Source organism: Macaca mulatta, chromosome 3 (genome assembly GCF_049350105.2).
Source record: "Macaca mulatta isolate MMU2019108-1 chromosome 3, T2T-MMU8v2.0, whole genome shotgun sequence".
Taxonomy (NCBI): domain Eukaryota; kingdom Metazoa; phylum Chordata; class Mammalia; order Primates; family Cercopithecidae; genus Macaca; species Macaca mulatta.
Window position 1 is genome coordinate 182,012,351 of NC_133408.1, and position 26,865 is coordinate 182,039,215.

At 42.7% G+C, this 26,865-nt stretch overlaps 1 protein-coding gene across 3 annotated transcripts in view; it reads left to right on the plus strand.

The window, feature by feature from the left end:
- The window catches only part of MGAM2 (maltase-glucoamylase 2 (putative)), a 139,410-nt gene extending 113,466 nt beyond the window's left edge, over window positions 1-25,944 (plus strand). Inside the window, exon 48 of one of the 3 annotated variants that reach the window (XM_077997580.1) lies at window positions 18,532-25,944. In XM_077997580.1, coding sequence (XP_077853706.1) covers window positions 18,532-18,570 — 39 coding nt within the window. In that variant the 3' untranslated portion in view covers window positions 18,571-25,944. Of the gene's footprint in view, window positions 1-7,984; window positions 8,412-18,434 lie in introns of those variants that run through there. The other 2 variants (XM_077997581.1, XM_077997579.1) reach the window with 2 other exon arrangements.
- Window positions 25,945-26,865: the final 921 nt, after the last annotated feature.

The window sequence follows — 26,865 nt, forward strand, 5'->3', positions numbered from 1 at the left end:
CACATCTGCCCAGCTTTTTGATCTGCCAGCCCAGCTGTACTATTGTCCAGACGATTTGATGGTGCTCCAGATGAGGGGCACAGATTCATCAGTCAGCAACATTTGCCTTTTGGAATCTACCCACAAGCTACAGTCCTCTGAACAAAGTTGATAGACCTTATTCTTGTGTATATATGACTCTTAAATTGACCTTCCAACTCAAAACAAAACTCAAAATTCTATGGGCTTGGTCACAGACTCCCTCACTTGTATCTTTACTGAGGGAAACTTAGTGCGTTTGTCTTGTTGGCACCACAAACTCTGATACAGGACAAAGTGCTCTGTGTGCTAAGGCACCGTGAGATTCTGCTGCCAGCCCACCATACCAGTGCTCATTCACTGACCAACAACTTCTCTTGAAGCAGCTGAGATTTGGAAAACTGAAGATGAATCTGCTTGAACAAGCATAGTTCTGAAGCTACCAAAGTCCAACGTCTTAAACACGTAAATAGAACATAATTGAAATTATGGAATTTTGAAAAGGTAAGAAATACTTTGAATATACAAAAGTCTGGACTTTGGTCAGATGTTTGAAGAGACTTGAGAATTGAAACTCAGGAGTCAATGCACAAGTAGTGGTCCTGGAACCAGGTTCAGAGAACATGAGAGCAGTGTTGGCACACTAATACTACCATTGGCAACATTAGCAAAACCTGTGCGTGGACTCTGATTTACAAGGTCTAAAGAAACTCCTAAGCTCCATAATGACTGGCCCCACTGGGTCACCCACATATGTGATATTAATTTTGTACTAATGATTATAACTCATTTTCTAAGTATAAAGAAATTTACTTTTCTACACTTCTGGTACTTGACACATTCCTACCTTCACCATTACCATGGACATCATTATTATTACACCTAAAATTTCTAGTTATTAATTTAAACTTCATTTTCTGGTATTCCAAGCATCACTATGTAAACACTATACATATTGACTATTTAAGAGATGCCACACATAGTGCATGGTTAATTTTTCAGTGAGGAATACAGATGACAGATGTTTTGGATTAACAGGAAACTCACTGGGAGTCTAGAGGTATTTAGGAATACGTCAAGGAGTAGAGGAAGCTGGGAGGTACCCTATAGCACAAAAGAAAGAGTCATGGAAAGTCTTTCAGTTGGGGAATGAGTTGGACAAAGAGACTGACTTTATATAGTATGATTAGGAGATATAAAATAGTCCACTATTTCTACAGGAGGAGCATTGTGAGAAGAGACAAGATTTAAAATATATCAATTTCCATCACCAAACTTCAGTGTGTATGAGATTAGACATTCAAATGAGGGTTGAAAGAGTATTCATGCCAGTAAAGGAACTTATAGGGCTAGAGCACGCTTTGGTTTTCACATCCCCTTCCCCATGGGGAGTGGAGTGGTGCTCTGTGTGAAGGGCACTGCAGAAGAACTGCTCATGGAGATTAAGAGTGCCTGTGAGGAGCTGGGACTGGCATCTCACTCCCAGCTGGGCACTCGCTGAACTGCAGGATCTCTTGCCCCTCACTCCCACCAGGTGATACAGTGGAACATGGGCAAGGTTTTCAGAAACCTCGTCATGCATCTCCCAGAGTGTGGAAGCCAATGAAATCACAAAGAATGGCGCTAGGAGAATTCCAAAGGTGGCAGGGATTGGAGACCCTGCAGTAGTGGATGTGGAGCCAGGGAAGTAGCGGTGCAACCTGGACTCAACAGTGTTCAATGGACAAGGAAGCCGAAGCTCCTCAGATGGGTGTGAGGAGACGGCTGGACTAGGGCTGTCATGAAGCAATCTGTCCAGTGGAGAAGAGACTCGAGTGATGAGAGGTCGTGGATGGACTTCCAAGAATAGAAACTAAGTTTGTAGTGGGGAGAGGTCAAAGTAGGTCATGCAGATTGCATCTCACCTCATGTTAGATGCTGCACCAGGAGTCTCTGAAAAACTCACTAATGTGCCTATGAGAAGAAATCAACACTGGGGTCCTCTCACACTGAGGGTACCCAAGGATGCCTTGCCATAGCATCCATCACATGGGAACCTTTGTCTTTTCCTTTAATTTCCATTGGTTGTGAAGGATACCCAGAAATAGTCAAGGAAGAGGAGAAGGAGAATATGGAAGTGTGAAAGCATAGACCATAATCCCCTTCCTCACTGCTGGAGGTGGTCTCTGGGGAAGCAGAAAACTTGACATGGATGTGAAAATGACATACCGATTTAGATGATACAAATTCTTGAAAACTTCCAAATGACCAGAAAGTGATGAGGTCTGTTGACTGGATAAGAAAAGAATTTCAACTTAGCATTGAGGAAGAGGGGCTAAGATTAAGAAAAAATGAAAAGCCTGAGAATACAGAAAAGACATACACTGCCTCATTTCACATTGCTCTTATCTGTTAGAATGATGGGTGAACATTCATCCTTACCGTTGTAATGCTTTATAAATCACTTATTCCGAGGAAAAATGGAGAATCACTTGGAGTACAAAAGTTAGATCTGGGACCCAAAGGAAGTTTGAGGTTTTCTCACCTTAGCCAATCTCTGATGGCTTCAGAGAAGGTGGCTTTGGAAATTTTTTACTATATAATTGAGAAAAGTTGGGCTTAAGAGAAGAAGTAAAGGGGTTTGTACAATCTATGGGCCTTGTTACATAAAAACAACCCCTTATATTTGCACCATAATCCATCGTTTGCAAAGGGCCTCCCACAAATGTTTTAGTTAGTTCCACTCCTGCTGTGAGGCAGAGAGGGAAGGAATCCTTACACTTTTTTTTCCTCAGAAGCAAAAAGGAAGACTTAGAAAGGTTGAATGACTGCTTCAAGAACACAGTTTCTTAACACACAGTAGAGCTTGGCCTTCTGATTCACTTCCTATTACCCATCTGTTTCAGGGTTCCATCTCCTAAGGAAAGTCCATCTTTGCCATGATGTGATGAAATAAAATAAACAAAAACTCACCTCTAGAACCAAAAAAGTCTTATAAGAGAGTCCTGATATTATTCCTATTTATTTATGTGACCTGGATCAACTTACCTGAATTCTCTGAGCCTTATTTAATTCCTTCATTAGTAAAATGGAAGGATTGAGGTATTGCCTACGAAAATACCTAGTATAGCAAGAACTCATAATTTGGTACTCTTTTTGGTATATCAAAACATCCTGTAACTTTGAATATATACAATTTCATTTGTCAATTATACCTCAATAGAGCTGGAAAAAAAAAAAAAGAGCCGACCACTCTGTTCCTTACTGCTAATACACCAAGATGAGATGTCTGACTTCCTAGGTCCTTTCTCCCAAATTCTTCCCTTTTTGATAACAATTTTAAAATGAACAATAAATAGATAAGTTGTGTTGAGGTTGCCAGGTTGCCAATGTATTAGAAACATTGAGTGGAACTTACGAAAAGTAACCCCTTATGAAAGTTGTAAGATTCAAAATGGAGTCACTTGTGCCAAACCCTGGCAAAATAGAGTCAGGGAAGGTCCTGGAGAGAGGGCTGTCATACACGATTTGACTGATAACAGGAATTATCACAGGACATTTTTCCAAACTGAAGCTTTTTACATGAGTCACACCAAGACAGCTAGCTGCTTACACAAGAATACTTGCCTGACACACTGTCTTACAAACCTAATTCCTGCAAGGGCCCTGCAGTAACTCCCAAATTACAAATCCCACCTAGCAACTACAGACTGTTGCTGATCAGAACTCGCCAACTCTTGTAAGACACTGTTAGTGCCAATGAACTTTCTTTCAAAACAACTTGCATAACCTTCTCTTTCCTCAATAAAACTTTAAAGTTTTCCTTTGTTCTCTGGATATAGCAGAGGCCACCCTGTTGTGCCTGTATCCCAAATTGCAATTATGTTTTCACATCTTATTTCCAAATAAAAGTTCTGTGCTTTGGGAACATCTCTACATTTTTTTCTTGGAAGTTGACACCCTTTAACTCTGCCTTTGCTTTCCTTCTTACCCTCTTTTGCTGGATGGAAATATGAAGTCAGACAGCAGCAATAGTTGATTCTAGATGCCCACAACGCCCTGGAGGGCAAGGCCAAGAGCAGCTCTGCACGCAGAAAGTAGGTGTCGCAGAGTAGCTCTGTCACGTGCCTCCACACAGGAGTGAAGCTTGACATGGAACATGGTCACCATATGCCATTTGCTCCTCCCTCTAATTCAATGACTTCTCAACAAATACCACCATTTTAATATGTTTATAATTCATTTTTAAATTTACTTTTACTTAAATTAGTAATGCATCAGCAGTTTTTGTAGAGGAAGATTCTTATTTATTGACTGTCTATAAAAAGAAAATTATAATCTTTCTCAATCAAAGGAAAACCCAAATTTTTGAGGGTAAGCTATGCAAAGAGCCTCTTCAGGGTGCATGTGTTTGGACATAGAGGTGGCATTAGAGGGAGAATTGACAGACCTTGTGGTTCTAAATCTTCCCCTGGGAGGTTAATTGCTCCTTAGTGGTCACTTACTGATAAATTTCACCTCCATATGCTGACATCAGGCAGAAGTGGAGTGCTGATGCAGGACAAGCAAGCCCACAGATTGGGGCTCAGCCAGAGAGGGTTCTTGGCTTTGCCCAGGAAATAATTCAAGGGCAAGTAGGTGGTGCTGAACAGGAACTTTTACTGAAGTGGCAGTGTATAGCAGCAGCAGAGGCATTGCTTCTTGTGGAACAGGGCTATCTGTAGGCAGTGTACCCAGAGTAGCAGCTCAGAGGCAGTTCTGCAGCCTCATTTATACCTACTTTTAATTACATGTAAATTAAGGGGCAGGTCATTCAGAAATTTCTAGAAAAGACGTGGCAACTTCCAGGTCGTTGCCATGGAAAGGGTTGTAACTTCTGGTTGTTGCCATGGCAGTGATAAACTGGGAAGAGGTCGAGTGACATGGCATTGGTGGACGCGTCTCAGGGAGAGGTGCTTTTGCCTCTTCCCTATTTCAGCTAGTCTTCAAACTGATCTGGAGTTCAAGCCCTCCCTCACTGCTGCTTCCAATACTCTGTCCAATATAGACTGTTATCTTTCTCTTATTTTAGAATGCAGTTGAGATAAGGTGGAACCACTGAATATTTTAGGAAAGCATACTAGACAAGAAACAGAGAATAAGAATTATGATCATTTTCTCTGTAAGATAAGAATCCATCCTTTCTTACTGCGTTCTCAGAGAAAGGATGTCTGAGCTATATCTGTCTGTTAATTAGTCCATTTTTCTCTCTCTTAGGTCCTGACTTTCTTCTTCTTCCTTTCCAGAGGGGAGTCCCAACAAGATCACAATTAGTTATTTGAATAAAAGGGCATTTTCTTAAATCTACTAAAGATTTAATCTACTAAATTTAATCTACTAAAGACCCTGTGCTAAGCCTTTTAATTCTATAGACATGTGAAATAGAAAAACAAAACTGTTGTTCAGAGGATTAAACAACTGGTCTGTTACTGTTTATCAGGTTAAGTGTTGGAGAAATGATTGCAATGAGATCTGCCCGCCTGTAAATAGCATTATAATTTCAAACTTCCCCTGAGGAAGAACCCTTGGGGTTCCTAAAAGCTGCTTTAGGGTGAGGGAAGGTCAAACTCTTCCTTCCCAGTTGTATCAGAGTTGCTTTGTTTTTTTGTGTTTTCTCTTCTGTATTTTTGCATAAGATTTTATTTGAAGAAAGGACATCATTGCTTTAAAAAAAAATGAGGAAAACCAATTCCGAACAATGACGTACTTTCTTTAATTTCTGCTGTGTGAGTTAGACAGTATTTCGTGGGCTAGCTCAGGAACCTAACCAACATGCTTTCTAAGTAGGAAGCATATTACCTATAAATCAACTTTCAGAACACAATCTCCATGTAATCTAAGAACTTTAGGTAAGGATACAAAGATGGCCAAATTGAAGAAATCCTTAAAGCAAATGTTGGGAGATTAGGAGAAGGGAATGAAAGCCTCTTCCTCATGATGGCGGGAGATACCCGGTTTTCAGGAGAGGGCAGACTACAGAGCTTGTCTGGGACCCAGGCTGCCTTGGCCTCTAGGACCTGCCCCATATGTTGTGTAAAGGATAGACTGAAGGGACAGCTCCACTGTTTTTGAATAACCTCTTTACTACTACCTGTTACTCTTCTGTCATGGCAGCCCAGAGAAGAATGGGATTTTTTTTTCCCCATTACACGATGTTTTCCATTTAATGGGATTATAATATGAGCTATGCATTTAAAGGTAGTACTCTCCATTTTTTCCAAGTCTTTGTTTTTTTTAATTTGTATTCATTTATTTAAAAATATAATTTCAATTTGGCTGGGCGCAGTGGCTCAAGCCTATAATCCCAGCACTTTGGGAGGTCGAGACGGGCGGATCACGAGGTCAGGAGATCGAGACCATCCTGGCTAACACGGTGAAACCCCGTCTCTAATTAAAAAAAAAAATACAAAAAAACTAGCTGGGCGTGGGGGCGGGCGCCTGTAGTCCCAGCTACTTGGGAGGCTGAGGCAGGAGAATGGCGTGAACCCAGGAGGCGGAGCTTGCAGTGAGCTGAGATCCGGCCACTGCACTCCAGCCTGGGCGACAGAGCGAGACTCTGTCTCAAAAAAAAAAAAAAAAAAAAAAATATATATATATATATATATATATATATATATAATTTCAATTTCATTTTAGATTCAGGGTGTGCATGTGCAGACTTGTTAACTTTGTATATCATGTGATGCTGAGGTTTGGTGTATGACTGATCCCACCATACAAGTAGTAAGCATAGTACCCAACAGTTTTCCAAATCTCATCTCCCTTCTTCCCTCCCCACTCTAGCAGTCCCCATTGTCTGTTGTTGCCATCTTTAGGTCCATGACTAGCTAATGCTTAGCTCCCACTTATAAGTGAGAACATGTGGCATTTGCTTTTCTGTTCCTGCATTAATTTGCTTAGAATTATTGCCACCAGCTTCATCCACGTTTCTGCAAAGGACATGATTGCATCCTTTTTATGGCTTAGTATTCCACAGTGTATATGTACCACATTTTCTTTATTTTTGAGCTTGTCATTTGTGGTTGTGTAGGGAATTAATCACATCGTATGGGGAATGATGTCTTAGGCAGACGTCAGCTTCATAGCTATCATTTACATTATTTGGTGGCATTGTACTAAATGTATTACATGTGTTATTGAAGTAAATGTGCAAAACAATACTATTAGAAATATAAAGAAATACTATTTTATTTCCATCTTATAAATGGGGAAATTGAAGCTTACATAAGTTAAATAATTAGCTTAAGATGGCAAGTTCGTAAGTAGCAGAGGTGGGATTTGAACACTTGCCATCTGATGGCAGAGCCAGAATTATTAAATGCTATGCCACAGAGTTTTCCCTTATGTCTGGGAAAATTCCATAAAAACCAAGTCCAATCAAGTGAAAAGATCCCTGGATTTGTATTCAGCAGACTAAGAGTCAACATTCAACTCTGCTTTTAGGCATCCTCTGACTGGAAAAGTCACTGGCTAGAGATAATCTTCTCTCTTGTGGTCACAGCCCCCCCTTCCTCATCTCTTATTTCTTCCCTATTTCTTTTTAGCAGGGTACCTAGCTCTCCAGAAAACCTAGATTCCCATGCATTTGAAGGAGTTCTTAGTTCTCTTCCCACCACAACTTCTATCCTCTATTCCTAGTTTTGTATTAAAATTAAGTAATTATATGTCAGTGTTGATGGATTGAAACAGAGAAAACGGATTAAAGAATACATTTTAAAGCACAGGACAGTACCTGGTCTTGGAAGTAAACAGACATTCTGGAAAGGGAGCTGAAGGTATGGAACGAATTGTATCTCCACAAGTTAGGATAAAAGAACACAGGCAGCTTCGTGCCTGGATATAAGGAAAAGAGTGAAGAGGCCACCAATGGGCAGGGATGGACTGCCTGTGTGGAGATAGAAGAGGTAAAAGCAAATTAGCAGCTTCCTACTTTTTTTTTTTGATACAGAGTTTTGCTGTCACTCAGGCTGGAGTGCAGTGGCACCATCTCAGCTTGCTGTAACATCTACCTCCAAGGTTCAAGCGCTTCTCCTACCTCAGCCTCCCGAGTAGCTGGGATTACAGGCATGCGCCACACATCCAGTTAATTTTTGTAATTTTAGTAGAGACGGGGGTTTCACCATGTAGGTCAGGCTGATCTCGAACTCCTGACCTCAGGTGATCTGCCTGCCTTGGCTTCCCAAAGTGCTGGGATTATAGGCATGAGCCTCTGCGCCCGGCCAGCAGCTTGCTACTTCTGAGTCCTGAGTTCAGCTGGCTCAGATGCCAGATCCCAATACGTGCAGTAGACTCCACTGGACTTGCGCTAAGAGCACCTCCTGTGGGGGCTGTTGCTTCAGGTGGACACTTTTTTTCCTTTCTTGCCTCAATTCCCACATCTGGAGGATGAGGTAAACATCTGAACTACAATAAAGTACATGGAAATGCATTTTCAGTCTGTAAAATGCTGCACAAAGGTTTATTATTATTTATTATTGTTATTCTATAATTCCCTGAGTGTTCTGATGTCTATTTCAGCCTTTTTTTTTTTTTTTCTTCCTTTTTCTTCCCCTTGGATCTTCTGGAAGCAGAGAAGTTTCTCTTTAGTGCTGGTGAAACAGGAGAGTTCCCTGATTCCCCCCGCAGGACATGTGACAAGGGTGTGGCGTGCTTGGTCACCCCACAGCTCAACCCCCTATAGGGGGAGCATGCAGACGGGCAGGTGTGGAGACCAGCATGAGCGCTTCAGGGCTCCAGCCCCAGGGCAGTGTCTAGGGGTGAGTGTCTGAGACTCCTGAAGCCCAAGTGAACGTGTCTTACTAAGCTCTTTTAGATATGCTGTCTGCAGATGTCTTGTGTATTAATCAGCTTAGTGGATCCTCTGCCTTATTACAAGTGCAGGGGCCAGTGTGACAACCTTCTGCATCTCAAGTCCTTGCCCAGTGTATTGGAAGAATCAGATCACACGTGGGCTTGAAGGATGAGTGCAAGATTTTATTGAGTGGTGGAGATGAAACTATTCTCCATTTCAGTCAGTCAACAGTGGCACGTAATTACTTAATTTTAATACAACACTAGGAATAGAGGATAGGAGTTGTGGTGTGAAGAGAACTAAGAACCCCTTCAAATATATGGGAATCTAGGTTTTCTGGAGAGCTAGGTACTCTGCTAAAAAGAAACAAGAAATAAGAGATGCAGAAGGGGTGCTGTGACCACAAGAGATAAATAAGATTATCTCTAGCCAGTGACTTCCCACAGTCAGAGGACTCCTAAAAGCAGAGTTGAATGTTGACTCTCAGTCTGCTGAATACAAGTCCAGGGATCTTTTCACCTGATTGGATTTGGTTTTTATGGAATTTTCCCAGACATAAGGGAAAACTCTGTGGCATAGCATCTCATGAGATGAATGGGGAGCCAGAGAAGGGGGATGGAGTGGGAAGGTGGTCTTCCCCTGAGTTGGGCCACCCAGCAGTGGGAGAAAGACTCTCCTCCAACTGCCCCCAGCTGAACTCCTCTAGGTATCCCCACCTCCTTTTTCTTCTCTCTTTCTCTACCTCTTGTTCTGTCATTGCTGTTCTACTGGTTCCAACATTCAGCAGCTTGCTTGCATGTGCCCACTAAGGTCTAGGGTTTATATGTGGGCAGGATGGCGGCAAAACAGAATTGCCTGTCCTCACTTAGAGCCTTGAGTCTTCAGACTTGAGGGTGGGGCCTTTTCCGGGGAACCACCCTCTTCTACCCAGCATTTCCGCCTCCTGTCTGTATCACCTGGTGCTTTGTAATAAGGCTGCTGTGAGTCCTTTTTTCAAACTGAAGCTTTGTGAAGGAAAGCTATCTCCTCCAGAGGTGTCTCTAGTGTGTCTCAAACTGTGATTGTGGGTAAAATGGGCTTTTATTTGAACTTGAACAAAGTGTTTCACTGCTAAATTAAATAATGCTCATCTTTCCTCACTTTATAAAATAGTTCATGGATACAGTTATCCCAATTTTATGATATTTTTCCATTTTTTTTTCTTAAGCCTCTTATGTTTGCTGCTATTCATTTGTTGCCTTGTAGAAGCTCTGGCTCAGCACAAAATGTATGAACAAATAACAGGCAAGAAAGATTTTGAAACAGTCAGTAGAGTGCATATTGAATGTATGAGTGTGGTTGACCATTATTTTATGTGGCAATATACAAGTAAAATTTTCTTTGGTTTGTGTGATTAAATTAAACATAGTGTTTCATCATGTTCTTTCTTTCTTTCTTTCCTTTTTGAAACAGAGCCTTGCTCTGTCGCCCAGGCTGGAGTGCAGAGGTGCAATCTCGGCTCACTGCAACCTCTGCCTCCTGGGTTCAAGCAATTCTCTTGCCTTGGCCTCCTGAGTAGCTGGGATTACAGGCGTGGCTAATTTTTGTATTTTTACTAGAGACGGGATTTCACCATGTTGGTCAGGCTGGTCTCGAACTCCTGACCTTGTGATCCGCACACGGCCTCCCAAAGTGCTGGGATTACAGGTGAATAATCCTGTACGATTACACTGCACTGTGCCCGGCCATAATGTTCTTCTAGGAACACTGTTATTTGATGGTGATCCACAGAATAAATGTGATCATTATTGCTTAGAGAGACCTTGGCTTGTCTCCTGTTCTGGCAGTGAGATGTTGAATTTCACAGTGTTTTTCCAAAGCCAACTGTGTCCAGCCTCAGCTGAGGTATACACAGGATGCTAATTGTCCCTCAACTTGTCTGCACACGGTTCTATTTATACTCACTTATGTTTTGTCAAAATATGATATTAATATTGAAATATTTGTTGAAATAAGTTATAAACATTTTATAATCTATAAAAATAATTCACATTTGAAGTAGAATAATATTAAGATATAACATCTTGGTATTTTTCAATGTATTATATTTAACATTCAATTTTTAATATTCAAATTATTATTCATCCATTACTCAATCTCACCCTGTTTATAAAATTGTATAATTTTACAACCATAGGGAATATTATAGATGACTTTACAAAACTACTTAATTTTACTGCTGTGGAAAGTAAGGTTCATAGTGATTAAATGATTAAGCAATTTGCGAATGTATTATGGCAATTCATAGTCTATTGATCTTTCTACCACATGGTCCCCAGCTCTGTTTAAAAATATTTCTGAGAGCTTAAAGAAGTCAGCTCCTCCTCTGCACCAGACACTGACCTGTGGCCAAGAGAGTCTTGTCCAAGCCGAGCAGTGGTGGCCAAGAGAGTCTTGTCCTTGGAGAAAATACATTCTATTAGGGTAGGCTAACAATAAATAGGTAAACAATTACATAAGGATAAGATTTCAGGACTCCACTGACAGCATGAATGTGTGCATGGACACTGGCTACCCACACCTCCCCTTCACTTTGCCATGGCCTCCAGTGTAATCATGCACACAGAGGCCAGCAACCCCTGCCACAGGTGCCAGTGCAAGCACACACATCGACAACCCTGTCTCCACCTGTGACTCACTGCTGGCGTGAGCCTGTGCAGGAATGTCACAGTCCCGCTTCTGCCAGTACCTGCCTGTCCCAGCCAACATGCACGCATCCTGCTGTGCTGCCACGGCTGCCAACATAACCCATCGGAGTGTTGTGGCTAGTGGACCAGGAATACCTCGGCCCCTCAGCACAGTGGGTTCCTAGCCTTGAGGGGCCAGAGGAGAAAGCTGGGGTCCTGGAACCAGCTCCCTAGAGTTAGAGTACACGGCTCAGGTGTGCTGAGCTGAGCCTTGGGACCCAAAAATCTTCCAGAAACAACCCCAGTGAACTGAAACCATGTTATACCACAATCAAACCCCCAAGGGCATCAAAGAAAATAAAAGCAAGCAAACAAACAAAAAACCATCAAAGTAGAGCGCCTTCAAAGATTGAAGAAACATCAGCCCACACAGATGAGAAAGAACCAGTGCAAGATGTCTGGCAACTCAAAAAGCCAGAGTGTCTTCTTACCTGCAAATAACTGTACTAGTTCCTCAGTAATGGTTTTTCACTAGGCTGAAATGGCTGAAATGTCAGAAATAGAATTTGGAATATGAATAGTAATGAAGGTCATCAATATCCAGGAAGAAGTCAAAACCTAATCCAAGGAATCTAAGGAATCCAGTGAAACAATACAGGAGACAAAAGACAAAATGGCCATTTAAAGCAAGAACTAAACTGATCTGATAGAGCTGAAAAACTCGCTTCGAGAATTGCAGATACCATCACAAGTACTAATAGCAGAATTGACCAAGCTGAGGAAAGAGTCTCAGAGCTTGAAGAATGGATTGCCAAAATAGTCAGATAAAAAGGAAAAACAATAAAGAAGAATGAACAAAACCTCCAAGAATTATGGGATTATGTCAAATACGAAATCTATGACTCATTGGTGTGCCTGGAAGAGAAGGAGTAAAAGCAAGCAACTTGGAAAACATATTGAGAATATTGTCCATGAAAATTTCCCCAACCTCACTAGACAGGTCAACATTCAAATTCAGGAAATGCAGAGAACCCTGTGAGATATTATACAAGACAACCATTCCAAAGACACATAATCATCAGATTCTCCAAGGTTGAAATGTAAGAAAAAATGTTAAATGCAGCTAGAGAGAAGGGACAGGTAATCTACAAAGGGAACTCAATCATGCTAAGAACAGACATTTCAGCAGAAACCCTACCAACCAGAAGAGATTGGGGGCCTATGGTCAAGTATTCTTAAAGAGAAGAAATTCCAACCAAGGATTTCATATCCAGCAAAACTAAGCTTCGTATACAAAGGATAAATAAGTTCCTTTTCAGACAAGCAAATGCTAAGGAAATTAGTTACCACCAGACCTGCCTTATAAGAGGTCCTTAGAGAAGTGCCAAATACGGAAAGGAAAGACCATTACTGGCCAAGAAGAAGACTTAACTATCTTAAGTATATAGACAGCCAACATTGGAGCACCCAGATTCATAAAACAACTACTTGCTTAATGATTTATTTCTTCTATGAAGCATATGATGATGCCATCAGCTGTGAATCAGAGATGTAGGGAGGTGGTTGTTGGAAGCTTAAGAAAGGAGGTGAAATAGCCATCCTGGAAAGAAGAAACATTAAAAGACAAGGGACCTACCTACACAAGGATTGAAAGCTGTGTTGTATGCCAGTTTGTTGCAAACACGCATGAGTGCTGCTTCTTCTGAAACAGTCAGTTACATGGGTACAACTGAAGGAAAGAAATGTAGATAGAAAATTTGGCCAGAACTGAGATATTACTATGCAAATATGACAGAAAGAGAGAGAGGGTTAATAAAGGTAAGGATGTTTGTAAGGAAGCAGTTATAGTTCTGGCCCATGGAATCTGGCCTGGGAAAGAAGGGAAGTTAGTACAATAAAAGACTGAGTTCAAGAAACTGAGAGGCTGGTATGCTGGACAGAACCACTCTGTGAATATCGATATTTCCAAAAAGACACAGGAGGAGTGGTGGTAGAAGAGACGGTTGTAGTCATCAATGGATGACTGGTGTGACTTGCAGAGGATGTTGGATGACAGCAACAAGCAGCTGTGGAGGGTAGTAAAGTTCTTAGTACAAACTTTTCAAAGGAGCTGGGGTTTGAGAGAAGAAGAGAAATTGGAAAGGGGAGCAGGGAAGATGTCAGTCTACCTCCACTTATTGCAAAGAGATGGTAGAAACTTTGAGAGAGTTTGTTGCTTTCTAAAGGTCTTTTATTGTGGAGGGGTTTAAGAGAAGGTGTGGGATGGAGTTAGACTGGGGTTGTGCAGAAGAGTGTGTGGATGAGGGCCCTTAGGATAGTGAGTTACCCCACAGGATTATATTGTGGATGGTGATTTGGCATATGGGGTTATGAGCAAGATAGTAATGGTACTGTGGTTGGAGAGTAAGCAGTGATTTTCCCATGGCTTGAGGGTTTTCTAGATCACATTAGGCAGTGGAAAACCTCAGAAAAGGGGATTGTAATCCAGCTGAGGATTGATTTATTTGAGGAAAAGATGCTTAAAAAATTCCAGGGGATTATTTTCACCCAATATTAGATTTTTACGGTGTGATAATTACAAGAGTAATACAAGCTATTCTAATTTCAGATTAGACTGGACATTATATTTTTCTTCCTGGCAGATTATAACTTATGATTACAACAATTCCTGTGACCTGTATGAAGATACGTATTTCTAATTTCAACTTGAGAGAAATTTAGTCTTTTATTAGATGATTTAAATAGATGATTAGTCAGAGGGAAAATTGATAATATAGAGGACAGTGTGTGTTATAAGATGCAACAGAAACTTTCCCCCAACATATGCCCAGATAAAAGTACACCAGAATAGGAACAGAGTTTAGGGTATATGTAGTTTAAAATTTCCACCCATAAAACAGTTTCGTCCACACCATATATTTCCAGTCTCATCAGCATGTGATTTATACATCCTCAAAAGGCTGCCCATTAAATTTTTGGGCAGTATTTATTTTAAAAACATTTTTGTTGGTACTGAGATAAATTCTGGCTTCCCAGAGGTCTACTCAGAAGCTTTAATTTTTCATCTTAAACCATCTCTCTGATACTGTTTCACTTTTTAGATAATGGCTACTATTTTCTTACCAATCATCCAGATTAAAACTCCTCATTCCTCTAAAACATCTGTCTCACAACATGTAGCTAAAAAAGAATATATATAATATATAATTTATAAATATATATTTATATATATTTAAAATTTATAAATACATATATATATAATTTGAATTCCACCATCTTGTGGTTATTTAAATAATTATCTATAAAATCCTATTTAGGTATTTTGCAGCCTTAAGCCTTGGATGTTACTACTTGTTATGCCAGACAGCTTGACAGCTGAAATTAGTCCAAGGGTCCAGGGGTATACTATAGCCTGGAGATGGAAAGTTCTGTGCTGAGAATAAAAATTGGTCAAGAACTCCTGCTTGGGAAAACATGCAGGTTTGTTTAGAAACAACAGTTTTCTAATTTTTTTCCAGGTTACTCTTTCTCTGCCTTGTTTCTGTTTTTCCTACGTTCTCCTTTTTTTATTATGTTTTTGTATCAATCCTGTACTGGTTTCTTTGCTTTAATTAATATTTCATTTTCGAATAAGCTTAAATTTGGAGAAAAATTGCAAGTACGGTAACAAATCCCAGTATTCTCTTTATCCATATTTCCCAGTTATCACCTGTAAATTACAAATTGTTCACTATATTTACTTTATCACTTTTCTCTCTTTTTCTCTCTTCCTTTCCCCTGTCTATCTCACAAACATTTGACAGTTTGTATACAATATGCTTCATTATCACAAAAATACTTTAGTGTGTATTTCCTAAAAAGACAAGAACATATTCTCACATAACTACAACATAACCATCCAAACCAGGAAACTAACATGTATAAAACACCACCATAGAATGCACAGACCCCAGTCACATTTCACCAATTGCACCAATAATGTCCTATATAGGAAGCACAAACAACAACAGCAACACAAAAGAAATTAGTCCAGGAGCACAATTGCGTGTTGCATTTAATTGTTTCATTGTTTTATTTTGCTTGTTTTTTTACTCTCCTCTATTATGGAACTATTCCTTAGTTTCTTTTTTTTTTCATGATTTTGACATTTGAAGATTACCGGTCAGTTATTTGTAGAATATCCCTCATACTTGGGGGTTACCTAATATGTCCTCATGATTGCACCGAGGTTATGCACTTTTGACGGAAATAACACAGGCATGATGTTGAGCCCATCTCAGTCTTCCCTATCAGGAGCCACACAGTGTCCATCTGTCCATCATTGCTAAGTTTCTGTGGGATTACTTGGTTGAGGTGGTGTCTTCCAGGTTTCTAAAGCTACTATATTTTCTCAGCATAATTAATAAATATATTGTGAGAAAATACTTTGAAGCTATGCAGCTATCCCATTTGTTAGTTTTGGTATCCATTGATGATTCCTGCTGAATCAATTATTACTCTGAATTTTGTTAAACAGTGATTTTGTATATCCTTATTCCTTCTGCATTTGCTATTTTGCATGGGAAGAACTTGTCTTTCTTTGCTATTTATTTATTGAGGAATGTTCGGTAATAGCCACTTTCTAAGGCCTCTAAATGTGCCCCTTCTCTGAGATCCCCACATAGTCTCACAATCTAGCAACTAAAATTCTAACTACAGGAAATCAGGGGTCTTCCAGGATTTATTTCCACTGATGTTCATTTTGACTGGTCAATGCCTGTGCTGTGGCTTAAATGTGTGGTATTAGAATGTGATTTCTGTTCCATCCAGGAAGTAGGCTAGTGAAGAACATTTGAACTTCTAATTCAGGGGTCCTCAGTCGTAATAGCATATTGTTCAACGCTAGGCCTCTGGAGTAGTGACACAGAGTTTGCTGAGACTATAGTTCTGGTTTCTAGGGGATTAAGATCCCTCTAAACACCTTTGGATATCCAGAGTAGGAGTTCCTCTTAGATGACATGAACAATGAGCAAAGCGATTCATAGATGAGAATGGAGAAATGCCTCGAGAATTCCATAATCTACAAATGCCTGGGTGGTACCTCATCATCAGGTGATGCTAATATGCAGTCAAGATTGACAGCCACTGGGTTTGTGTAGTTGAGAGCTTTCCTGTTCATTCTCAGCTAACTAAGTAGTAGCAGAGAATTAGACACTGATGGAAACCCTCGCAAACAGAGAGAAGAAACTAAATTATTAGACTCATGAAGGTATGGAGAGGGAGGAAGACAGAAAGAGGAGAAGGAGGAGGAGAAATAAGAAAAAACAGAAGGAGAAAGAAATGGAGCCAAATGTAATCAATGGTTATATTTGGGTAAAGATTATATGTGAGTTACTGCCCTTCTTTATGAATTTGAAATTGTATCAAAATATTCTTAATTCACAGGAAAAGACAAAAGTCACTGTAAACATTAGCCCATGGCTCCTCTTGTCCTCGTAGAACCACAGAGAAAAGTAAAACTAAGGAATACATCTTTTGTTTACCCTCCACATTTAATATGGAGTTGTGAGTAGAGGAGGTGAGGGAGAAAAGGAATTACATTCTCATAGTCACTAGGAGCAAACCTGACCTCAGAAACCCCTGAAGGATGAGAGATGCCAGACAGGCCCAAGTGACAGAGTGTTCTCGGAGGAAGTTGGGATATTTTTCTCCTGCAGCGTGTAATGCAGTCAGGAAACTACCATCCAGAACGTATGATCTGGAGAGGATCCTGAAGTCATCGAGTTCAAGCTCCTACCACCTGTGGGAGTGTTTAAAGCGCTTTACCAGTGGTATTCATATGCACTCTCTGTCTAATATGTGTAATACGAACACATACCTTTTAACTATAGAAATGCATTATTCTCTACAGGTTGACAAATATATAGTCCATTTCCTGAGGCGACTGGAAGAGGAAACATTAGGTGGCATGGAGTAAGGCTCAGAGGGGGACAGTGTGAGCTCAGGGAGAGAATGGCTGCTGAGGGGCTTGTAGGCATGTAACTGCAGCTCTGTAAGGGAAGATAAATGCATGATCCATTTCCTGTTTATTTCAGTGGCACCTGTTCTTGACCTGATGTCAAGCAGATAGACGGTGCTCAATAAATATGTTCATGATGACTGAATGCGGAGACGAGCAATAGATAGAAAAATAAAAGGAGAAAAAGGAGGCTAGAAAGGAATATAAAATTGAAGGAGAGAGCAAGGAAGAACAGCACAGCCTGGGAATCTTATTGGCCATGACCTGGGCAAAGGGAGCCATTGGAAGGTTCTGGCTGCAGAATCTGGGGGCGCTGCCCAGCTTGAACCTGCTAGAAAAGGCCCAAGAGTAAGACTACAGCACAAACTGAGGGATAGCATCTGAAATCCAGCCAAAAAGGATTTTGTTTTGTTTTGTTTTGTTTTGTGTGTGTGTGTTTACCTAAAAGATGCTGAAAGAGTATGCTTGGGGACACTTGGAGAAAAACAAGTTGGATTAGAAATGATAGACTTGCTCACAAATTGGACAAAGCAATGAAGAACAAGTGATCTGTTCTGGTTGTTTTAAGTTTTAATGTAGTTAATATTTTTATCTGTGTGTTTCCTCATACTGTAGAGAGTACAGTCATCCCTAGGTATACGTGAAAGATTCATTCCAGGACTGCCCATAGATACCAAATTTCAAGTATACTCAAATCCCGTAGTGGGCCCTTCACAACGTGTGTATACAAAGAAAATCAGTCCTCCATGTATACAGGTTTTGCATCCCATAAATACTCTATTCTCAATATGCACATTTGGTTGAAAAAAATTCATGTATAAGTGAACCAATGCAGTCCAAACCTGTGTTGTTCAAGGGTCAACTATATTGTGTTTACCTCAAATAGTGGGCAGACATCTTTGGATTATTACATAAAATGATAATTTTAATTTCCCTTGAATAGTGACAAAGGAGAAGACCAGCAATGAATATAGACACCGTAGGATTCAGTTGAGCCTAGTTTTTTTTTCATAATCACGAACTTTAAAACGCATCTTCAGGTACAGCAAGCCCCGTGCTCAAACACGGCCTGGAAGTGATGCTGATCTATGAGAAGGGTCAACGTTGAGACTGCAGGCACTGGATGTGAACACCGAGGATTTTGCAGAGTCTCAAAGTGGAGCATCCAGAATTCTCCAGGGGAAAAGACAGCAAAGGCCAAGGGCTCATTACCTCTCATGTCACCAATCCCAGAGGGACATATTGCTCTGCCAGGAAGCAGAGCTATGATATTAGTTCAACACTAGGCCTCTGGAGTAGTGACACAGAGTTCACTGAGGCCGTAGTCCTGGTTTCCAGAGGATTCAGATCCCTCTAAACACCTTTGGATATCCAGAGTAGGGGTCCCTCTTAGATGACATGAACAATGAGCAAAGCGATTCATAGATGAGAATGGTGACTTTAAAACTTGAAGAATAGGGTGGTGCTGAGGCTGTCAAGCTTAGAAAAATACATAAATACCTCCAGAAATTCTCAAGGCAGCCACAGTGAAAATTGTCCTTTCCTGAAAACTGAAGTTGTGAACTGCAGCCTGACTCCATGAACCATTTGCACCTAGTCACTGCTCTGTTCCTGTGCGAACCTCCTTGACATGCCTGGGCTCCAGTGCTAAAGACTGCCTCTCTCTGTCTTGCCCTTGTCCTGATCTTAGCATTCAATCCAGCCTGCCTGCTCAGGTAGGCTCTTGAAACCTAGTGGCCTCAGTCTTGACAACGTGATACTCAATGGGATAAACAAAGATCGTTGGACAGCAGGGATACAGGTGAGGAGAGCAAAGCTGTGCATTAAATGTCACATTTGGACAACCAGGTCCTCAAGTGCTCCCTGAGGACCTAATATAGAGCAATTTGAGACCGTTCAGCTGCCCCTTCTGGAATAAAAGCTCAAAGGAAAGAGATGGCAACAGGAAGCGAGCCGAGTTTTCTTTAATACGATGTATTGAGATGTGTCCTTTATAAACAGAGCCCCTCCCTTTACTGCAATTATTGTTTTCTCTCCCCAACTTACAGGGCCAGGCACAAATGCCAGAAGGAAGAGAAACAGAAACCACCTCCAGGGCCAGGTATGGGCCAAGGGAGGTTTACAGGGCTCTCTCTCTGATTCAAGTCCCTTCCTTTCCATACATCTTCTTAAGAAAGCTGGGGCACCAGCCTTCTCAGAGAGTGGATCCATTACCTCACACCCAGGCTTGGAACAAGACTCTGCCAGAAAATATGTGGCCCCACCAGTGATTCTAATGCTTTAGAGGATGATTTGCATAGTTTGTCACAGAAGAATATTTATGGAATATGTGCAGTGCCCAGGCCTGCAGTGTCAAGACCTGGGTCATGAGAAGGAACACAGATGAGGGATTTGGGGCGGGGGGCAACGCAGGGAGGAGTTTCTGTGTTTGATAATAAGGGAGGACTGAGGAGAGAGCGTCGTGGGTATGTACATGAAGAGACAGCATCAGACTCCAGTCTGCGGCATGGCCAGGAGCCAGGAGAGTGTGCGCTGCACCAGCAGGACGGCCGCCAGGGAGAGATGCCTCAGGGTGGCCCTGCTAGAGCTTGAGAGGGCCTGAAGCCTGCAGGGGTCTTGTCGTGGGCCTCCACTTTGCCTCCCAAGGACTCCAAGCAGGGCCCCCGGGGAGTAGGGATGATGTCTGGAATCCAGCCTGTTGTGTTTTCCACCACCTCCTGCAAGAGAGGGGAGAAAACAAGCTAAAGGTAAAGATCTCCCTTTTCTTTCCTGAGATCATCCCCAGTCCTCACAGCGCTCACAGGCTAACCATGAGGCTCTGACCACATCTGCAACCCAGGACAGCAACAACTCACCTTTCTGCTTTCTCAGCACCCTGTTCCCTGACCCAGTGTTCCTACCATTGCCATTCATGTCCCTCATTCTTCTCTTTTCTTGCTTCCAACCAGCACCACCCCCCACCCCTCCATCTCTAACTCTAGAGGGTGGTCTCTCCTGGGACACTCACATCAATGGTCTTTATTATCACTGTCTGCTGGGCCTCCTTGCAGGCTTTCTCAGCTTTCTTAATGCTCTCCGGGGTCCACTCGACATTGTTCATGGCCATGATTCCCTCCATGGAGCTGCCGTGGGTGGTAGGATCAGGACAGGGGGAACAAATCGTAGTTTAGGGTTGACTTAGAGCTTTGGCAAAATATGTACCCTCATTTTTGTTAGAATCAATTCCATGTCAGCAAAAGCCATAAGTAATGTCTTACAATACAAAGAGAAAATTATAAGGAGTTTGACAAGAGAAATATGAGAACTCAGAGATGAGAATTTTAAAACATGAAAAAGCGGATCTTCTGACTCTTTAGGAAGTGGTTCTTCCTCTGGAGGGCATGGAGTGAGACAGGTTCCCTGAAGTCACTTTATTGCCTCCTTCTTGGAAGCAATTTCATTGCCCTGAAATTGTATGTGAAATAGGATGTATTTGCACAGATGTACATTTTTTTCATGCAAAAACATTTCATAGTTCTCATGAGAACCTCAGAGGGGATCCTTACCCCAAAGTAATGAAAGGTCATGACTTGAAAGTAAACACGGTCTTTGGCTGAGTCAAGTAGTATATGCGAAAAAAGGCAGACAAAAAATTTGTAAATAAAGGATCTCACTTCTAGGGTTCAGATTTATCGGTTCCTCTGAATGACCTTGCTGATATGGGAAAAGAAGTCCCACAAAAATTCCTGTCTTGTGCCAGAGCTTTCAGAGTTAGATCCTGATGGGAATAGGAGCGAGGTGGGCAGGAGCTGGTCAGGCAGCCCCTGAAGGAATCTTGGCTCACCAGCTTAGGAGGTAGTGGGTAGGGCTTCTTTTCTTCCTCCCCCAGTCCTCCCCAAGGACCCTCCCCAACACACGAGGTCTTATATTTCAGGATGACTCACTCTGATGCCTCCTCCCCCAGTTCGTGGGCCACGTAGATAATGTCAGGGTACCCCATGCAGCTGGAGATGTTATTTCGCGGATAGTAGAAGAGGAAGATGAGGCACATCTCATTAATGGTGCTGGGGCCTCCCTGGAGGAAATAGACAAAGACAGAGAGACAGAAATACAAAGGCACGCAGAGAGAGGAGGACAAAGCAAACAGAAAATAGTTGAAGTGGTTTTCTTACCAGTGATGCCATTCTCCTTTTCCCTTAAGGTAGAGCCAGCTCACTCCCCTATTTGCTGCTCTGTTTTCACTGGTGGACAATTATTGATATTATTTCCAAAAAACCATTCCATATATCTGCCCTGTCCTCAGCTTCACTGCCACTATCCTGGTTTGGGCTAGATCATCTGCCTCTCCACTAGTGTCAGTTACTCATCTGTTCTAATTGCAATCTGACCTCTGTAGAGCTGCCAGACAAGCTGTTTATAATTGAGCTTGCATCCTGCCATTTGCCTATTCCGAAACCTCCAGTGGCTTCCAGTAGTCCATTAAACAATAGTCAGTCATCACTAAACCAATTATTTGATTCTATCTAAGAAATTCCAACCTATTCATTCATTCCATTTACTTACCTGGCAAATATTTACAGAGTTAGCCCTGCTGTCCTGGAGATATAGGTAGGTCAGGATCACCCCTGCTTCAAGGACTGTTTCCAAGTTTATCATCCTCATCCTCATTCCATTCCTTCAGATATCTTTTCCCAATTTTTAACTTCCAGCCAAACTTCTTCATGTGCACCCCATGCTTTCCTTATATATGGCTTTCTCAGTTTTCTCCTTCTCCGGAGTTCCCCTTCTCTATGTGCCTAAAACAGGACTCATTCACCTACATCACATGTTCAGTTCACTGTGGTAGGATCTCGTGATTCTTTCCTGTGAATTTCCCCAGTGGATTATTCCCATTCTTCTTTCATGTTATATATCACTTACTACCTTATATTATAATCATTTGTAGGACAGTATTTTTTTCCTCAGTAGCCTGCAACACCTTTTGAACCCCACAAGCACTGAACCACTCCTGATGCACAAAACGGGGGATTTTCTTGTGATCACAGAAACAATAACCAACTTTAACTGATCATCTACTACAAGTCAGGCAATGATCGAGGTGTTTTGCGTGTGTCAACCAACTCTCACAACAATCTTTATGAGGTAGAAAGTAGTATTAATCTTATGCAAATTGGGAAACTGAGATACAAAGAAGTCAAATAACTTGTCTAAAAATGTACTAAATGATTGTGCTGACATTCAAACCCAGGCAGTGAGGCCCCAGCATCTCTGCTCTTAGTCGCTATAGCATACTATATTTCCATGATCTTGGTGGGTTATTGGCAGAGAATGTGAGAAATCCCTGTTCCTATCTTAGATGCATGGGGTGTGAGAACATGAAAAGCCCTGTGTGGATATGTGATGCCATTGGAGGAAGGAAGGGGCTTCAGTGAAATCACAGGGGTCACTGGATAGCGAAAGCTATGAGTGGGCTCTCCACTGGGGTTATGGTCCATGGTGACCATGGTGGGGAGAGAGGTCACTTACAAATGTCATGAAGTCACGGTCCAGTGTCTGGTAGTGACATTCTACCAGCAATTCATCTCCCTGTTCAGAGTGAAACATGAAGGCTGAGAGTAAGACACAGAGGGACTGGTACAGCTTGAGAACTTTCTTGGCTGGCAGTAATGACATATGATGCTGCTGCCCCCAACTCTTCTGGCCTCCCTCAGACTCTCACCGGCTTGATCTCCACTCGAGAGGGCAAATCTCGAGTCTCCTGCAGATTGAAGTCGTAGGAATCATCTTTACAGATTGTTCGAAGTTGTGTTCCATTCCTAGAGGAAGGCGAGAATTCAGTAAAAAAGAGAAGATGAAATAGAGAGGGATCTGCCAATAAAGATGTAGCACGTGGGTGGGGTCATTCTGTGAGTAGATTATCCACAAAAATAAACAAAAAACTTCTTCCACAGTCTTATTCCAGTTATTTCTACTCCAAAGATAGTTCTAGCTCTTCCTTATTCTCAACCGGGCATAACTGTATGCTACAGAATAAATCACTGTTCTTAAAATTCATTCCCAACTACAGAAGGGAAAGCTTCGAGGTCTTTCCTCACCTGTATTGCACGGCTTGCAGAGCCTGTCCAGCCAAGTGGGTGTGCAGCAGGTAGCCATACACCTGTATGTCAGGCACGGGGGCTCCATTCATCTGTAACAGGGAAGAGGTGCACCTGATTTGTTAAGGACTCTGTTCTTGACCTGCTGCTTGATTTTCCTCCCTTGATATTTGACACCTTCCTCTGATGACTGACATTTGCCAATGTAATTCTTATTAAACCTTTCTGGCCCTTCTTCCTTCCCCACTCCCCTTGTTCTTAAAGCCCCTACTCCTTCCCTTCCTTGCAAAAGTCATGTTAGTGAATTTCCTGAGCACCAGGCTGTAATTATTCTCCAAGTCTGGGGCTCAGGCTGTGTGGGCTTGTGGATCAGACCAGATCTGGGATGGGGGGCGAGGAGAGCGTGTCTCCTCCTCAGGAAGGGTGCGTCTCCCAGCTCCACCTCCTCAAACTTCTCTGTCCTACACAGCCCGTAGGACAGGAAGGACTCAGCGCCCGGGGGGATGAAGTGGATGGGAAACGTGAAGAAGCCCAGCTGGAGGACGCCCATGTCATATTTGCGCAGCTGAGAAGTGTAGTACACGCGAATCCCCGAGGAATCATACACACCTGGTGCAGAGAGGAAAAGTCAATCACAGGAGGCAGGAGAGCGGGTCACAATGCGGACAGAAAGAGGCCCAGGAAAGCTGGAGTGGGGCTGTGACCACACAGAGTCAGCACACATCCCACAGTGCGCTCCCAATACCGAAAGAACCAGCCAGCCCCACCAGCCTCCCTTCCTTAAATCCTCTGAGTGCTCACCAGGCAGGTTGTTAAAATTGCTGTAATGAATCTCCAGTCGGATCCACTGAGGGTCCAAGGGAGTCCCAATAGAGACACCCACATCATCTGGAAACTGGTAGCTCTGTTGGAAGAAGGGACACTTGGCAGCAAGAAGGACTGGGAACCAGGTGTAGGGACTCGGGGCTCCTGGCCTTGTTTTCTAATTGTCATCCCAGACTTCCCCTATCCGCTGGTCTTCCACCAGCCCAGTGATCTCATTACCCAACCACATGCACCTGCTTAGCCATGTGTTTCCCCCATCACAGGACTCACAGTGCCCCCGACAGCCCAGCCCACGATGACCTGTGAGCAGAGGGAGAAGGCAGGGTCGGCCCCATAGCAGTCGCTGATGCCTGTGGGGAGAATGCTAGCATTGCCACAGGCATACACCAGGATGTGATGCACCATTGTCTCATTGTGGTAGACCAACTTAGGCTCAAACTGGGTGGAAAAAGGAGAGCAGAGCATGATCAAGACCACCTACATCAAATCCATATTATCTTCCTTCCTTTTTGTCAAATAAAACTATACCCATTTCCCTCTTCTCTCTGTTTGTCTCTCTCCCTTTTTCTCTGGTTTTGTTCCCCAAGCTATCATTTTCCCACCCACTCAGTTTGACTCTTCTCTCAACTCCCTCCTCCTTTAAGCCTCTTCTGGAGAGCAGACATATGAAATCTAGCGAGGGACATTCCAAGACTTCTGCCTTCCCTTAGTAACCTCCTCAGTTCACTGTATCTGAACATGTAGCCATGCCTTCTCAAATTATCTGCCTAAAGAAAAAAAGTCTCCACATTTGTCACTTACGATTGTGAGATCATACCTTTATTTATTTGATCAAAATTGAAATCACTCAAATATGAAATTGGGTTACCTAGTTTGAGTTCATTCTAGCCAGACTTCACTAACCTCCTGACAGCCCCTGGCCACATCCTCTCCCTGCCTTTACCTCCTCTTGGGCTAAGAAAGCACAATTCTGGGGCCACGTTGAGGCTCATACTTTGTTCTTTGCAAACAATTATTAATTCGTAACCTTCATCAACATGTCTGTTGCATTGTGGGGCTTAAATAAAACAGAGCTGGGAGTTACAGTTCTGGGCTCAGGAAATGATGTAGCCACGGCCTCCACCAAGCCCCGCCTGTCCCCCTGTTCTTGCAACTACTTCCCTCTTGCTTCCTCCAAGAAATTTTCCAGACTTCATCATCCGGGGTTGACCACACCCCCCGCTCCGCTCCAGCACCCTTCCCTGCCTTGACAATGCCCCCCATCTGGTCCACCATACCTTGTAAATGTGATGTTTCTCGCTAACAATGGGGAGAGGAAGAAAGGTGCAGGCGTACGTGGTGTCATCCTCTGGAATGAGGAACTGTGGAAGGGTGCACAGAAGCTGAACCAGATGACAGTGAGGCTCCAAAGAAATAGGGTAAGGGCCAGGCCGGGGAAGGAGTTTCATGTTAGGGTCAGACTGGCAGTCCTTAGGGGACAGAGAAGAGTCAGAGTAATCTCCACCCAAGGGATGTACTGAATACTGAGTGCTAGAGGCGGAATCTGGGTTGAGTGGGGAAAGGAGAAGGGAGCTGGAGGCTGCTGGGTGGGACCAAGGCATCTTACATCAGTGATCTCCAAGTCATGGATGATGGTGTCCTTGGGGACATCCAGATCATCAGGGTGGACAACTTGTAGCAGAAAGATGGACTTGACAAAAGTACGCTCCTGATCCAGCTTCAGAGTGTCATCCAGACCATAGGCGGCCAGCACCCTCACAGTGTCACTCTGAGGGGTGCCGTGAACATTGAGGTGCTGCCACCTCCGAGCAGCACTCTGCATATCCCTGCACCCAAGGACCTACACAAGGTACTTGCTCATATCTACATGGTGGAATGGAAGGAGCTTCACACTAGGGGTGAGAACTGGTCAGGTTCTATTTCTGCCTCTGAGGCTCACTTGCTGGTGATCTTGAGCAAGTCACATTCCCTCTCGCATGCCCTCTCTAAGCCTGTGTCCACATCTGTAAAATGAAAGGACTGAATTAAACTCTTAAATCCTGATGCTCTAAAGGTCAACGAAACTGGTTAGAATTCTTCAAGAGGAGAACCCTGGGGTGGGTGGGCAGGAGGTGAATCAGTAGGAGGCCACCCTGTGGAAGGCTTGTGGATTTCAACAGGTGGCACAATTGGAATATGACCTGAGAAGGCTGAGAGGAATAGAAGTCCTGGGAATGATGACTAGCTGCCTGATTGGGGGCAACTACCTCTCCAGAAGGAAAACCTGCTTGTGATTAAATGCTTTTCTCTGCTCGCTATTTTACCGTAATATCCAGGTCATGCGGGTCACAGGAGCGGAAGGGCCTGGAAAAGCGCATGGTGGTGTAGACAGCATCTTCTGTCAGCCCCAGCAGCTCAGCATCCTGGCTCCCATCCTCCTTCAGAGTGTCTCCATTTACCAAGTGCTGATCCTTGGGTACAGTGAAGGTCAAGAAG